Consider the following 15483-nt stretch of genomic DNA (forward strand, 5'->3'; position numbering starts at 1 on the left):
AAATATTATCTCATTTGATCCTTACAATAACCCTGTGAGACTGGTGCTATTATTATCTATGTTTCATAGTTGAGGTAACTGAGGCGAACAAAAGTAAAGTGACTTGTCCAGGGTCACACAGTCTGCTAGAAAACGTCAGAGGCCAGATTTGAAATCAGGTCTTCCTGATTCCAGGACCAGACCTCTATCTGCTACAGCGCCTAAATGCCCCTCCTAAACAGATGAAAAGACAAGCATTTTGATGTATACACGCATGCATGTATGCACACACACGTGTGAGCATGCATTACACACACGTGTTGCACGTATGTGTGGCGTGTGTGGTACAACTAGTAAGCATACTCCCCAAGATCAAAGATAGAAGAAACACACCAAAATATTTGTAACAGTGGCTCATATATGTATAACAGGGCAGCCAGGTGGTGCGATGGCTAGAGCAGTAGGCCCAAAGTCAGGATGATCCGAGTTCAAATTTGTCCTCCTTCATTTACTACCTCGAACAAGTCTCTCGACCTTTGTTTGCCTCACTCTCCTCACCTATACAACACGGACAATAGCAGCATCTGTCTCACAGGGTCGTTGTGAGGATCAAATACTTCCTCCCTCCCCTTGCCCTCTTTTTCTGCAGCTGGAAAGTGTGGGAGAAAGCCTTGTTTCCTGGTGACAATTCAGACTAGTCGACATAGGGCATTTTCTTTATACTCATTTTATCAACTTCTTGGAGTAGGAAGGGCATGAATTGGGCCCATGGTTACCATATGCAGCAAAGAGAAGGTAAGTGGAGTGTGTGTGTGTGGGGGGGATTTGTGTTTGGCTTTGGCCAAGGGCAGGCCCAGCTCATGGCGCCATGCTCTTTGGTGCATGCCACCGATACACCCTTCCCCCTCCCTTTTGTCTATCAAATGTCACTCATCCCTTAGTTTCCCACTTCCCTCATGAATCCTTTCCTAGAGAGTTCCCACTTACCACAGGAACATTTGGCAACATTTGTTCCCTTCTCTGATTTTCTATAGCATTTCTACAGCCTGAACAATACGACCTAGTACCTGATTCCATATAGCCTTGTATTGACTCTAGTCCCTTGACAGCCTTAATCTTATAGAACTCAACCAGACTGCAGTTCCCTGAAGACAGGAACCTTGTCTCTCTTTCTCATTCATTCAATGTCTATTATAGCACCTACTGTACAAGGCAATTCAGGGCGATTCAATGAGCATTTATAACATCCCAAGTATGTACCCGGCACTGCTATGGATGGTAAGACAAGAAGCGAAGCAGTCCTTCCCCTCAAGGACCTTTCATTTACTTCAGGGAGAGAGGAAGAGAGATCAAAAGCCAGGCTGTGCCTACAGTCAGAGAGTTTCTCTTCTGGTCATCTAAAGCCTTCCATTTCCCATAGTGCTCAGCACAGTTCTGGGTCCACTACAGCTGCTGAGTGAATCTTTGTTGACCATTACAGTCAATTCTCAGTTTTCTGCACTGGGTTTGTAACTCCTGGGTTTCCATCAACTGATGATTAGGGGAGCTGCCTAGAATCAAAGCAGTTGCCACATACGGCCCCCAAAGTGCGTAAGTCATGCACAGATAACTGAGCTGGAACTACTGTTGTCATCAGTCAGTATGATAACTGAGGCAGATCAAGGAAGAGAACCAGGGAGCTTCAGTATTAGAATCTTAGGGAATCAGTATTTGAGAGTCAATTACAGGCCAACCAGAGCAGCTTTACAGCTGAGGGAACTGGAGACCAGAGAGGTGGGGTGAATTGTTACAGGTCACACAGCAACTTAGCAGCAAAGATGAGACTGGGACTCTGTTTTCTGAATTTTTGCATCTCACCCATTAGTTCTCCTGGGATTTCCTAGAAGGCCACCAACCCTGACCAAAAGGTACAACCCTTCCTCTAGACATGGCCAAGGTTGTCAAAGACCATCCTGTGCCATCAGGAAGGCTGTACATGCCCTATCTGATCAGGGTCCAGTAAGGCCTAACCAGTTCTTACCTGGGAGGGGCATTTGATGAGGCAGTCTGAAGCTGCCCAGGATAAAAGGCTCTCCTGAGCCCCTGTCGATGCATCAACTCCAAGAGAGTTCTCCTTGATCCTGTTTCAGGCTTCCTAATGCCTTGCTGACACCATGTTACCTAATCTCCTACCTTCCCTAATCCTAACCTGCCTGAGACCTTAAGCTGCACTGACCTAACTGCCCATCACTCTGGATGACCTTTGCCTTCTGGACACACATTCTTACACAGCCCTATCTCATTATGGTGAGGAGCCAAGCTAACTTGTGTTTCCTAGTTCTGTATCTTATTATCGTGACCTGGGTTGAGGTCTTCATCTTACCTGTGTCTCTAAAGTGTCCTATTAATACACCCTGTTCATCCTGGTGTCCATCCAAGACTGCATACTGGGAGCTTCCATCTGAGCACAGTTCTGGCTCAATGAGAAGCATCCTGTCTCAGGACCTGAGTCCACAGGGCACAATCTACTTCTCCCCTGACCCTGATGGCCAAGCTATACCTTCCAGAGGGCAATGGGACATTTGCTTAGGCATAGCCAATGTTATTTTCACAGGGGAGGGGAAGGAGTAAGGAAGGGAAGCACAGAACCTGTAGACACCAGAGAAAGAAGGAACTTGGCCACTCAACAAACAAACTCAAACAAACACACTTAGATACCTGTAGCAGGGGCTGAGGATTCAAAGAAAAAAATCAAACTGTCTCTACAATTAAGAAATAAACACTCAATGGGGAAATAGCAATGGTTTGAGTGTCTCAAGACTTGGGATCTTTCAGGAATGACCCCACCTCCTCAGACAAACCCAGCACCAGTGTTAAAAGCATATTAGTTCCTCTTGCAACAGGCTCTCCTACACATCCAGGGAGGAGAGGGATCCCTGCATGCATTCAATTGTCCAGCCTGCCTTAGCCTTTTGTTGATTATATGTCATTAAAACACCCAATATGTTTCTTCCAGGCATCACTGAGCCCTTCCCAGGGAATTACCCATTATGCATTAGTTTTAATTGCAGATTATTAGACATATTGGTAGGACTAGGCCAACAAAGCTGGGCCTCTGGTTCTTCCTCTCCTATTTCTGTCTTTTTTCACCCCTGAACCAATCCAAACAACATGTCTCCCCAGGACCTGCTTCCCCCTTCCTTTGATCTGTCTCTCTCGTACTTAACATCATCAACTCATTTCTTCTCTGGTCGCATACTTAGTGGGAGAGAGAGAACAGCAGGTCACCATCCTCCATGTAACAACCCTGCAGAGCTTTGATGGATGTTATTATGAAGTCACTCCCCAGCCTCCTTTTCTTCAGGTTGAAGAATCCAGGTTCCTTTGATGAGTGCAAGCATGTGCAGCACACATATGAACCCACCCACACACATAGAGGCTGGGAGACAAATTCTTTTTCCCCTTCTTTAGGGGATGCTGGGGGTTGCCCTGGAGGCTCCCCAGGTCCTTCCCATAGACTCCGTCCATGAAAGGAGCCCTTGATTCTTGTAGGTGAATGATATCTTCCTAGGAGGCAAGCTATTTTAACACTCTTCTAATGACAAGGGGCTTTTGGGCATGATTCTTTAGCCATGTGAGAGGAAGAGAAGAGGGAAAATTGATATTCCATCTTTATTAATAAAAGGTTCAAGTCAGGCAGAGAAGCTAAGTTTTTCTTAACTGAAGCTGGGAAAAGTGGTCTCAGGTATTCCTCTCTTCCCCAAAACTGAAAATCTGTAAGAAGGATATGAAACTGTGATGCCTCCAGTCTGATCCCTATGGGGCTCAGCCTCTAGCCCATGCCCATACTCCTCCAATCATTGGGCCTCCCATAGGGAAGACTGGTTAAGGCCACTTAGGTCTAATCAGACTTTTTACTTTGGACCCAGAGCTTTGATTCCATGAACTACCTTAGAGTAAACTGTACAAATGCAAGGGGACACCTGGTTCAGTGGTTTGCCCTGGATCTAGCAGTCAGTATATGTTATTAGTAAGACTTGAACTCTGATCTTCCTGTCTCGGTATCAGCGTGCTTTGACGACTGAAACACTCAGAAATTGGGTGAGAGGGAATGGTCCTCTCTCTCAGTAGAAATAACCAATAAATTAATCTGTGATTAAGTATAATCCCAATCGGCATAGCAAACGTTGACTACATGAATAAATGAAGGGATAATTCTTCTTTCCTTTTCTCAAAGTGCCCTTCTACCCCCTCAACTCTAATCTGAACCTGTATTCGTAGATTCCTTGCCTGTGGAGAAAAATGCTCTCTAGAGTGAGAGCTAATCAGTGGGTCCCCTGTTCACTAAGGTATTCTCAGCCTCACCAGGAAACTCTCCCTGATGGGCTCTACCAGTCACATTATTCCATCCAGCACAGAGCCATGGAACTCACGTAATCTGAATCCATTTTCATTGTCTTTGCGGTCTGTGACTGCTCTGGATTCTGGGTCTGCTCTCAGCCCTTTTAGACTGGGGGATCCTTTGCAGTAGGACTCCAGGCTTTCTCACTGGGCTAACGGGGTCTCAAGAACTGGGCTAGGTCTCAGCCCCTTTCCTCTGTATCTCTCCACCCATCAAGAACCATCACAAGACACAAAACTAATTAGATGCCAACAGCTCCCCAGGTCATCAAACCAGAAGGAGGAGGAGGTACTAAGATAATGAATCTAAAAACCGTACAGGGTTTCTTCTTTTATTTATTATTATTATTTTTAAAGCAATTGGGGTTAAGTAAATTGCTCAAGGTTCCACGGCCAGTTATTTCTGGATGTGGTGCTAAGTATCTGATCCCCGATTCGATCCCAGGTCATCCCGACCCTGGGACCAGTGCTCTTACTCACTGAGCCACCTGGCCGCCCCTAAGCAATTGGGGTTAAGTAACCTGCTCAAGGTTACACGGCCAGGTGTTTCTGGGTGGGTGCTAAGTGTCTGAGCCCGGATTCTATCCCAGGTCATCCCGACCCTGGGGCCGGTGCTCTTACTCACTGAGCCACCTGGCCTCCCCTAAGCAATTGGGGTTAAGTAACTTGCTCAAGGTTACACAGCCAGGTGTTTCTGGGTGGGTGCTAAGTGTCTGAGCCCGGATTCGATCCCAGGTCATCCCGACACTGGGGCCGGTGATCTTACTCGCTGTGCTACCTGGTCGCCCCAGGGTTTCTTCTTTTAATCAAAACATCTGAACTTGTTGCTTCTATGCAGTGGATGGGTTTGGGAGTTGTAGCTCCATTGATCTCTATCGGTCAGCTGGGTGGCCCTGGTGGATCGAGTGCTAGAGTTGGACTCAGGAAATCCTGAGTTCGAATCTCACCTCAGAAAGGTATTAGTTACGCTACCCTGGACAAATCACTTAAATTCTTTTTTAAGCCTCAGTTTCCTTGTCTGTGAAACAAAGATGATAATAATAGATAATAATAACAATAACTACCTTTACAGGGCTGTTATGAGGCTCAAATGCGATAACATGTGCTAAGTGCTTTGTAAACCTTAAAGCACTATATAAATGCTAGTTATCATGAGTTCATCACCAACTGCCTTTCTGGAGCCCCATCTCCCACTACCCTCAGTTTGCCTCCCCCCATTTCCCAACTCCCCTCCCCTGGCCCTTCCCCTACCTCACATTGTCATGTTTCTGGATGTAAATCTTGTGGAACATCATATCTTCCTGCTTGGCATTGATGTCTGCTTTCATCTCCATGGCAACATGACGGGGAAGGACAGACAGCAAGAGACGCTCCTGGGGAGAGAAGCAGACAGAACCATCATTGCTCCTAATACCTGCCTCTAGGCCTGCTTTCCTCCCTGGGACGTCTCCTCTTGGGCACAGGCTAGGCCTTCCTTAATGTGCTTCCATCAAAAAATCTCATAGTAACCATGAGAACAGGACAGGCTCTCTAGGGCTGCACTCTACACGGCTCCCACCAGGGGGAGCATGGGAGCCAGAGAGCATCCCTGAGAACGATTGGGGAGAATATTTTTGTTTTGTTTTGTTTTAAAAAGAACTGGAATTTCACTGATATGGGAAACTCCTAGCTAGGAGACTGTTTCCACCAATGAGGATCAGCACCTGCTTCTCAATTTAGTAAGTGCCTAATCAATGTTTGTTGACTTGACAGAGCCCCGAGATGACTCAGACAAACAATGCGTCTGAGTTAGGATTTGAACTGAGGTCTTCCTGACTCAGCGGCCAGCTCCCTATTATCCACTCTATGCCACACTGACTCTCAGGAGTACAATTCTGATGGAGAAGCAAGATTTATTTCTATCATCTTCCCTTTTTGCCAATTCTCTAAGTCATTCCATCGCAGAATTCAATCATCATTGCCAACAGATTGGCGTGGGGATTGGGGATCAGTCAGGTTCTACTCAAGTAAGGTTCTATGTCTGTGTTTGTATGTAGACCCAGTCCATCCTCCCCCCAACCATTTCTCCTCCATGTGTCTGTTTTTACTGCTAGTTAATTATTCCTATTCCATGATAAATGGTATCGGTTATTCCTGGTTTCCCTTTCTCTCTGCCTCTAACTTTGTCTGCATTGTGTGACTATCTACAGAACCTGTTGATTCCTGTTCTCTAAATCCATCAATCTAAGCACAAACTTCTCAGTCCTACTGCCTCCAAGCAAACTTTCACACCCATCCAACCCTCCAGGTCTGCCTCTTCCCAACTCCTCTTATTTCCTACTAAGAATCTTCCTTTTTTCATATTGATAAAGATCATAGATATCATATTACATATAGGTATTATATTATATAATATATAGGTAGTATATAATATATAGATATTATATATTGCAAATGCATATTATAGACATAAAGCTGAGAGAAATGATTACTAAATAACCAATTATTAATGTTGGGGAAATACAGAATTTTTTCCCTTCTTCATTTGGAGATTAGGTCAAAGCTTAGTTCTCTGAAGAGCAGGGGGGGATGATGAGCTGTTGCCCCATCCAACTAGAGAAACTTACAAAGAATTTAATCTAAGATGAATTCCTGACCCATTGTGTTCTACTCAGGCTTGGGGAGGGGAGGGGGCGTAGATCTTTTGTTTAGAGTGCCCAAGGCTGGGGTGGTCTGGAAGGAAATGACATAATCAAAGTCACATTCCTCCAATCCCCTATTTAGGTGCACTTCTCATAATATTCATTCTTCTTATTAATTGTTAGCCAATCGGAGTTGATTGCCACCCTCAGGAACACCCACTCTTCCAAGGGCATATGAGCATTGAGTGGGTTCCATGAGGGAATGGAGAATGCCACTGACCCCTTTTATTAATTATCTGCTAGTATGATTAATAAAATGATTAATTACCCAGAAACTAAGTCTCTTAAATTTTTTATACCTCACAAAGCTAAAAGAGACCTTGGAAACTATCCCAGTACAATCCCCCTATTTTATAGGTGAGAAAACTAAGCCCAGCGAATGGAATTACCTGAGGTCACGCTGTTATGACTAGGGTGGGATCAGAAGCCCTGACCTCTGACTCTAGGGTCAATGTGCTTTCCCATCCTCCTTCTCTTGGCCACCCCTCCCAAATTAGACCCTGTTCTCTCCTGGCTAGCACACTCACCACAATGGAAACCATATGGTTTCCTGGCCTATAGAAACCATACCTTTTCCCATCTGCTGACTGAATGGGAGATAAGGGAGACTCAGCCTTCTTCTCAATCCAAGTGGCATCTCATGCCATCTGCCACCTTTGCCTGCTTCTCATCACTCGAAGCACCCGCCACCTGTCCATGCTATCCTCTTCAAGGCACTGCTTCCGTCACCTGCTCATCACCTTCCACTCGAAGCCTTTTTCTGACATTTCTCTCCCATCTACCCTGAACATCACTACTCAGTTAATCTTCCTAACGGGACTTTTTTTTTTTTATCATGTCATTCCTCAGCTACAATACCACTCCCTCTAACCTACCTTATTGACGGGGTGCTAATGATAGATCCCTAAAATGCCCTGGACTTCCCCACACAGCCCAGTCCCTGGCATTTGCCTGAGGCATCTGGCCTGCCCCAGCCCACCTTGATTACTTAATGAGTTTACTTGCTACTCCTAGATCCCATCCAGATCTTCCGACAGTCTTTCTGTATAAAAATATCAGTTCCATCCTCATCAAATGCTCGGATGCTTAAAATCTGACCCCCTCCTACTGGTGTCATAAATAACAGATTCACTAGGAGTCTTCCCTGCTCCTGTTGCTGTTACAATCAATTCACTACTTGGACTGGAAGAAGGCTTGAGTGGTCAGATTCTTTCAAGGCATACCCCTACCTTGTACCCTGGGATTTTGGGGTTCCTAGCACCCCTAGACCACAACACTATCAAACGAAAATTCCTGCCCTAGGAATACACCTCTCTGACCTGGCTTATGTCTGTCCCTCCAGGTCACCCATTCAAAACCTTGCCATCCTCTTACACAAAGTCTCCCCTGTCTGCTCCAGGCTTCACCAATAACAATAGCTTTCAAAGAAAACGTGGAATTGTAGTGAATGGAGGATTACACATGTGATGAAATGCCAAAGCCATGTTCCTAATTCTTGGTTCATTATTAGCAAACTCCTTCACGTGGCCTTGTGGCTTTCCTTTCTGCCCAGCCCTCTCCACACCACCCACTTGGTAAGCTCTCCACCAAGGTTACAGTGTCATGGTGACCTGAAGGATTAGGGAAGGTGGTTTCAAAGCAACTTGAATCCAGGAGGAAAATGGGGTAAGGAGGAGGAAGAACAGGGGGTGGGATCCTCACAACAACTCATCAAGATAAGTACCACCATTCTTCCCATTTTATAGATGAGATAAATTACTTGCCCAAGCTCACACAGCTATAAGAGGCAAAATGCTTGAGCTTGAATCCAGGTATTCAGACTCCAATCTTTTCACTGCATGACCTGCCTCTTCTGAGCTAAGCTAATTATCTTGCTTGCTAAGTGTTCCCTGTGTGCCTGCCAACCAGCTAGTTTCTAAGCTCCTTGAGTGATGGGGCCCTGTCACCCACTGGGGCCTAATGAAATTCTAAGCACACAGTAACCACACTTTAAATACTTGGTGGATCTATGAAACAGCTAGGCAATAATTTTAAGGCAACAAGAGGCCTGGAAATGGAAATCAGGAGACCTGGGTTCTAGTCTAGTACTAATTACCTTGTATGAGCAAGGGTAAATTGCTTCCCTTCTCCTGGCCTCAGTTTCCTTATCTGCAAATGAGAAGATTTAACTAGATGATCTATAAGATCCTTTCTCCCTCTAATATCGTATGACTAAGATCATATAAGTACAATCAGTTAACAAGAATCTATTAAGCATTTCCTGTGTGCCAGCCATTATGATAAACACTTCTTATTGTTGAGTCTTTCCAGTCAGGTCCAACTCTTTGTGACCGCATTTGAAGTTTTCTTGGCAAAGATACTGGAGCGGTTTGCCATTTCCTTCTCCATTTCACTCTACCAATTAGGAAACTGAGGTAAATAGGGTTAAGTGACTTGCCCAGGGTCATACAACTAGTAAGTGTCTTCCTGACCCCAGGCCCAGCATTCTATCTACTGGGTCACCTAGCTGCCCCTCTGCTAAATACTACAAAGACAAAAATGAAACAACCCCAGCCCTTAAGGACCTTGCATTCTATCCAGGCAGAGAACATGGATGTAGATACATTTATATAAACATGCACAAGGTAGGTTAGGGAGGGAGAGCTCTAGCGTCTGGGGGCAGTGAGAAAGGACTGCAGAAATCAGTATGAGACGTGGGCAGACCCAGGCCTGCTCCTGGGGCCGTGTCAGAGCAGTTCTCAGTCCTACCCACACCATTGCCCCCTGAGAACCCCCACCTCTATTCTCATTTCTTTTCCCTAGACTAGGCCAAGAGAAAAACTCCAAATCAGCATTCATTGCCTTGCACTTACTGTAGTCACTAAATGGGCACTGACCCAAGAGGGCAGGGGCAGCTAGGTAGTACGGTGGATAGAGCACTGGCCTTGGAGTCAGGGGGACCCGAGTTCAAATCTAGCCTCAGACACTAGACACTTACTAGCTATATGCCTCATAAAGAAAAACAAAAACAAAAAACAAAGAGGGACCAGGGATGCTTGGCAAAAGCAGAAGGAAATTAATGTCTTGTCAAAAAGTAGAACCTCTTGACCTCTATGCCTTGAGATCCTATGGCCCTACCCAAGAAACCACTGTGTGGATTGGAGGGGTGCTGTCCTCACAGGCACAGGCCAGAGGAATGAAACTGTAATGGAATCAGGGATATGCTAATAGAGGCTGAGGTCAAACAATGGACTGAAAGATCTAATACCCTGAAAGGTTGATCTGTGCTTGTGCAGTCAAGGATAAACCAGCTTTGAGGGGCTGGGAAAGGGATCTCCATCTTCTTACAGCACTCAGTTTGCCTCAATCCTTTGCCCTTTTTCCCATTCTGTTTTGTATCATGCTTCCTTGTGTTTGTTGAAGGGTATTGCCTCCATTCACCCGAAAGCTCTTTATGTGATGGGGACAATATTGTTTTTCCTAATTATATTCTCTGATCTAGAGGGGTGCCATACACATGGTAGATTCCTAACAAAGGTCCGTTGCCTTGAGTTGAGAAAGAAGAGAAGAGACAAATGGGAAAAGACCAAAAGAGGCCGATCCTGACTGAATGTTGAGTTTGAGACTAGAGGTACCTATTTTAGGTATAGTAGATAGACAGTAGGCCTCTGATCCAAGGAGATTTGGGTTCAATTTCTACCTCTGATGCATACTGGCTGTGTGGCCCTGTGCCGCCTGATGCTCTAGAAAACTCTCTAACATTACCAGTTGCAGAGAAGGTGCTGACTGCTTTAATAGTTTCCTTCCTTGTCTGGGAGTTTATTAATGAAATCACAGGGCCTTCCTGTTCTATTCTCTCTCCTAATCCCTATTAAAATTGTTATCAGTCCTTTCTGACTCTTCAGGACTCCATCTGGGGTTTTCTTGATAAAGATATTGGCATGTTTTGCCATTTCCTTCTCCAGCTCATTTTATAGATGAGGAAACTAAGGCAAACAGGATTAAATGACTTGCCCAAGGTCACACAGCTATTAAGTATCTGAAGCTGGATTTGAACTCAGGAAGGTGAGCCTTCCTGACTCCAGGTCTCATGTGCTATTCACTGTGCCACCTAGCTACCTTTCTATTAAAACTATAAATGCATAATTCCCAGTAAGAGTAAGAGAAGGAGGGATGGTCTCTCAGCCAGCCCCTGGGAGCTGAGCAAGGCTCAGATACAATGTGCCAAGAACAGAGGCAAAGCCATTGTCCTCTGGGGGAGTTCCAGGCTGCATCCACATTCTGTGTGGCATCCTGTATGTTTCCCCTAGCTCTTCCATTAAACTAAGACCTCCCTGCAGGTAAAGACTGTTCTTTCTTTGATAGCCCTTCCTCTTTGCTCCAAATTCCCAGAATTTTGTTCAAAGTTTTATATACAAGGTGAATCACTGGGAAGGACTGACTATCCCTACCCCTCACTCCAAATCCACCGTTTCCTATAAGTCATCAGTTTCTGATAATAAAGAGCACAGGAATCTAAGACTTACCACCCATGCCCCTCGTACCACTCCCACTCATTTGTACACCAGCTGCCCAGGGAAGGGATGGACAGTGGTATATGGAGCAGAGGCATTTTGGGGACTCACATTTCTGCATCCAAAGGCCTATTTGGTTTATTTATAAAAGGGAGGGCAGAAGTCAGGCTGGGAGGGAGGGGGGTCAGGGAAGGAAAGTCAGTGGGTTGAGTTCTCTCTCCAGGGTACCCAAAGAAAAAGATTCCCACAGAGTCAGGAATGCCAGTTGCTTTCCATGGAAAACATTCCCATGTCAGCTGGGGCCCAAACCCATGACCAGGGAAAGTGAAGCAAAAGGCTTTGTGTTCAAGGTGAAAAGAACACAGGAGAGGTGGGCAGGGAGGCTCCCATATACCCAGCTAGCAGGGTTTCTAATCCCCACCCTACCAGCAAAGGCCTAGAATAACTCACTCTATTGTCCTGCCCAAGCAAAATGGAGGCCACAGAAGGGCAAGGGGAGGTTGGTCATTGTATTGATTAGAGTTCCTAAGTCTTCAGAGTTGTCTTTACAATATTGCTGTTATTTCCTAATTGTTCTCTTGCTTTTGGCTCAGCCTCTATCTGGCCACACAATGATTCCAGAGGTCTGGGGATGAGGAATTCTACCTATCTCCTGCAGAGAAGGTGATGGACCCAGTGATCCACACAAGTTTAGACACAGATTGTGGGGGAATTTGTTTTGTTGGCTATGCATATTTGTTGCAAGAGTTTTCTTTTCCTTTTTCCAGTAAAGGGAGAGGATAAGGTGGGAGGAAGAGAAAATATATGCTTGTTCTTTGGGGGGGAGGTGAATGACTTTTTTTTTTTTCTTAAAAAGAAAGGGGCAGGGGAAGGGATTCATCTTCAGAGCACCTCACCTGCTGCTGGTTTTCCCTCTGTGAGTGTAAGCGAGCCTGGATACATTCCCTCGTCTCCTGGAAGGCCTGTCTTTGGGAGACCTCCGCTGGGTAATGGGTACATACTCCCACGATGTTGGTGCAAGAGAAGATGAGGACATTGGAGACAAGCTGCAATACAGAAATAAAGACAAGTTAGTGTCGACCTGGCATTTGGCCCATGTAGCCTGAAAAACACAAGGGTCATATAACCTCAAATATAGCCTGTGCCTGTTTTTACCCACAGCACTCTATAGGCCATGTTCAAAGTCCTGCTCCTCAGGACTCAGAGTGCCCCAAATCAGAATTCTGTGGGATCCCCAATCAGGGACCAGAGATGCCAAGGATAGACTGTTTCTTCTTGATTTTCTTCCCTGACTTCATCTGGGTTCAGGTCTTGCTTCCTAAATTCCAGGGCTGGTCTAATGTTAATAGTCCATAAAGACATAGGGATAATTAAATAATAACCACCAAACACATACATAGAACAGATTCAATATTTACCCTGGCTACAAATCAAAGGTTGAATTCATTAGTGGGGTAGTGAAAAGGACACACAGGGTATGTGTTTGGGGGAGGAATTACACAATTAAAGGACACTGGAGGTGTGACTGTGCCATGCAGAGTGATGCTTAGTGAATTCAATTGGACATCGGTGTCAGTCATTCTATCAACAGACATTCAGCAATTTCCTGCTGTTTAGGGAAGTAGGGTCACTTGAGTGAGGAGACCTGGGCTTGAAGGCAGCTTTGGGCACTAAACTACCTGTGTGACCTTAAACAAGTCACTTGATCTTGGCTCTCTCTTCTGTCAAATGACAGACTTGGTGTAAATTGTTCCACACACCCTTTCAGTTCTCTCTCTCTCTACATCCTTTATTCAACAAATATTCATTAAGTTGCTGTTATGAAGGCTAGGTAGTGCATTGGGTAGAATGTCCATCATGGAGACAGGAAGACTCATCTTCTTCCTGGGCTAAAATCTGGCCTCAGACACGTACTCACTGTGTGACCCTGGGTAAGTCACTTAAACCTTGTTTGCCTCAGTTTCCTTATCTGTAAAATGGGCTGGAGAAGGAAATGGCATACCACTACAGTATCTTTGCCAAGAAAACCCCAAATGGGGTCACCAAGAGTCAGATACAGCTGAAAATGACTGAACAACAACAAATGCCTAATGCAGTCTCTTGTTACCACCATAACTATTTCCAGGGCAGGGATTCTTAACATAATCGATCTCCAGTCTCTGGGAAGAACTTGGATGGGGGAAAAATTACAGCTTTATTTTCACTAACCTTTGGTTTCCTTTGTAATTTATGTGATGCCTTTAAAAACCTTATTCTGAGAAGGGGTGTACTAGGCTTCTTTGCCCAAGAGGTCTTTGACATAAAAAAGGTTAAGAATTCTTGCTGTAGGAAGCATATGTATCCCCATTCAATCCTGACCAAGATGTGGGAAAATTCCTTTTTTCCCCTAGTTCAGACAAGGTTATGTCTCTGATTTCTTGAAAGGAAATTTTAATAGGAAACCAAGTGAGGAAAAAGACCTACCAACACAAAGAAAGAAACAAATCTGCAGATTTCTGGTTCAAACTTGAACAGCTAAAGGCCCAAGATTGGCTTGGCTGCTGGGGCTTATGAGGCACTCTGTCTCAACTATGCTTCTCCCACCTGAAGTCTGTCTAGGTTAAATGCTAATAAGCAAAGAGACCAAACTTCTAACTATGGGAAAATTTGAGTTTCCACTTGCAGGTCTGATACTATCCTCAATCCCTCGCACAAACAGCTCCCAGTCTACTGGAATCCTCAATTTCCACCCAGAATCTTGTTCCATTTTCTCTTTAGGAATTATTGGACACCAAGGTCTTCCTCACTGGAACTGAGAAGTGTCAAATTTCTGATCTATAGTCTTCCTGGCCGATTGTGGTCCTTCTCTGGTGCCCGACGATGGGAGTTGTCCAGAAGTGGAAAGAGCTGTCTCAAGGGGGAGGCTTCCTCCTCCTTGAAGTCTTCAGACAGAGGGCTAGATCACCACTTGTCATGCGGGTTATATAGGAGATTCCTCTTATGCATGGGTTGGACTGGATGGTTGTGAAGATCCTTTCCACCTCTCAACAATGTGTAAATATGTTGTCTCTAATCTATCTGAATGAGGAAGGCACTTCCCTATATGCTCCCTCAAAATTTTCCCTTGAGTTTTTAGGCCATCCCTGTCTTTGTAAATGTCTCCTTTATCTCTCTCCTACAGGTCTACAATTTCAGGCTTCTGACTTCCTACTTATACTTCTGGCCCACTTGATTTTCTTGAACCATATTCACGACACTATTAAGACCAGGTTTTTACTTATAGCTCTAAGATAGTATTTCAACTTATTTCAATCCTTGAGTTTTCCTATTTTGAAACCCATCTTCCTGTCTGGACCACCCACTGAGTTTCAGTATTCTACCTAAGGAATGCCTGCAGCTTTCTACTTATTTTGAGAACAAAGATGAATGAAGATTCAGACCTGAAGTGAATGATCAAGCTCGGGTTATCAGCCTGATTACTTCTAAACTTCACAGGAAACACAGAATGTAAACTGAGATGGGGGGTGGGAGGGAATGGCGATTGGACAGGCAGATAGAGGTGAGAAAGAAAAAATGTAGAGGCAAATCATTATATAGAAATGTATGATTTGAGGTGAAAGGCTTAATTGGGGACTATTGAGGTGTACATTTGGAAAAGCAGATTGTAACAAGTTTTGAATAATAGGCTAAGAACTGTGGACTTCATCTTAAAGGCAATAGTGAGCAACTTAAGATTTCTGAGCAGGTCAATGAAAGTAGCCTTTTAGGGAGATGAATTTGTCAAAACTTTGAAGAAGGGATTACAACAGGCAAAGGTTGAAGACAGGAAGACCAGTTAGGGAGTTATTAGGGAGTTAAAGGGCATGAGGTAATAAGAATTATGGTAGTAGCAGAGGGATTGTTAAGGGACAGATCCAAGAGACAAAAGAAAGAAAGAAAGAAAGAAAGAAAGAAAGAAAGAAAGAAAGAAA

General features: G+C 44.7%; 1 protein-coding gene across 1 annotated transcript in view; it reads right to left on the reverse strand.

Annotated features, from left to right (window-relative positions):
- ADCY5 (adenylate cyclase 5) overlaps window positions 1–15483 on the reverse strand; it is a 274316-nt gene that overhangs the window by 78401 nt on the left and 180432 nt on the right. The window contains exons 2-3 of the mRNA XM_069064945.1: window positions 12430–12579; window positions 5611–5732 (exon numbers count right to left, since the gene is read on the reverse strand). Coding sequence (XP_068921046.1) covers window positions 5611–5732; window positions 12430–12579 — 272 coding nt within the window. The remainder of the gene's footprint in view (window positions 1–5610; window positions 5733–12429; window positions 12580–15483) is intronic.

The sequence above is a fragment of the Petaurus breviceps genome, unplaced genomic scaffold (assembly GCF_028583685.1).
Source record: "Petaurus breviceps papuanus isolate PSGF00001 unplaced genomic scaffold, PetGlider_PUasm1.0 90654, whole genome shotgun sequence".
Taxonomy (NCBI): domain Eukaryota; kingdom Metazoa; phylum Chordata; class Mammalia; order Diprotodontia; family Petauridae; genus Petaurus; species Petaurus breviceps.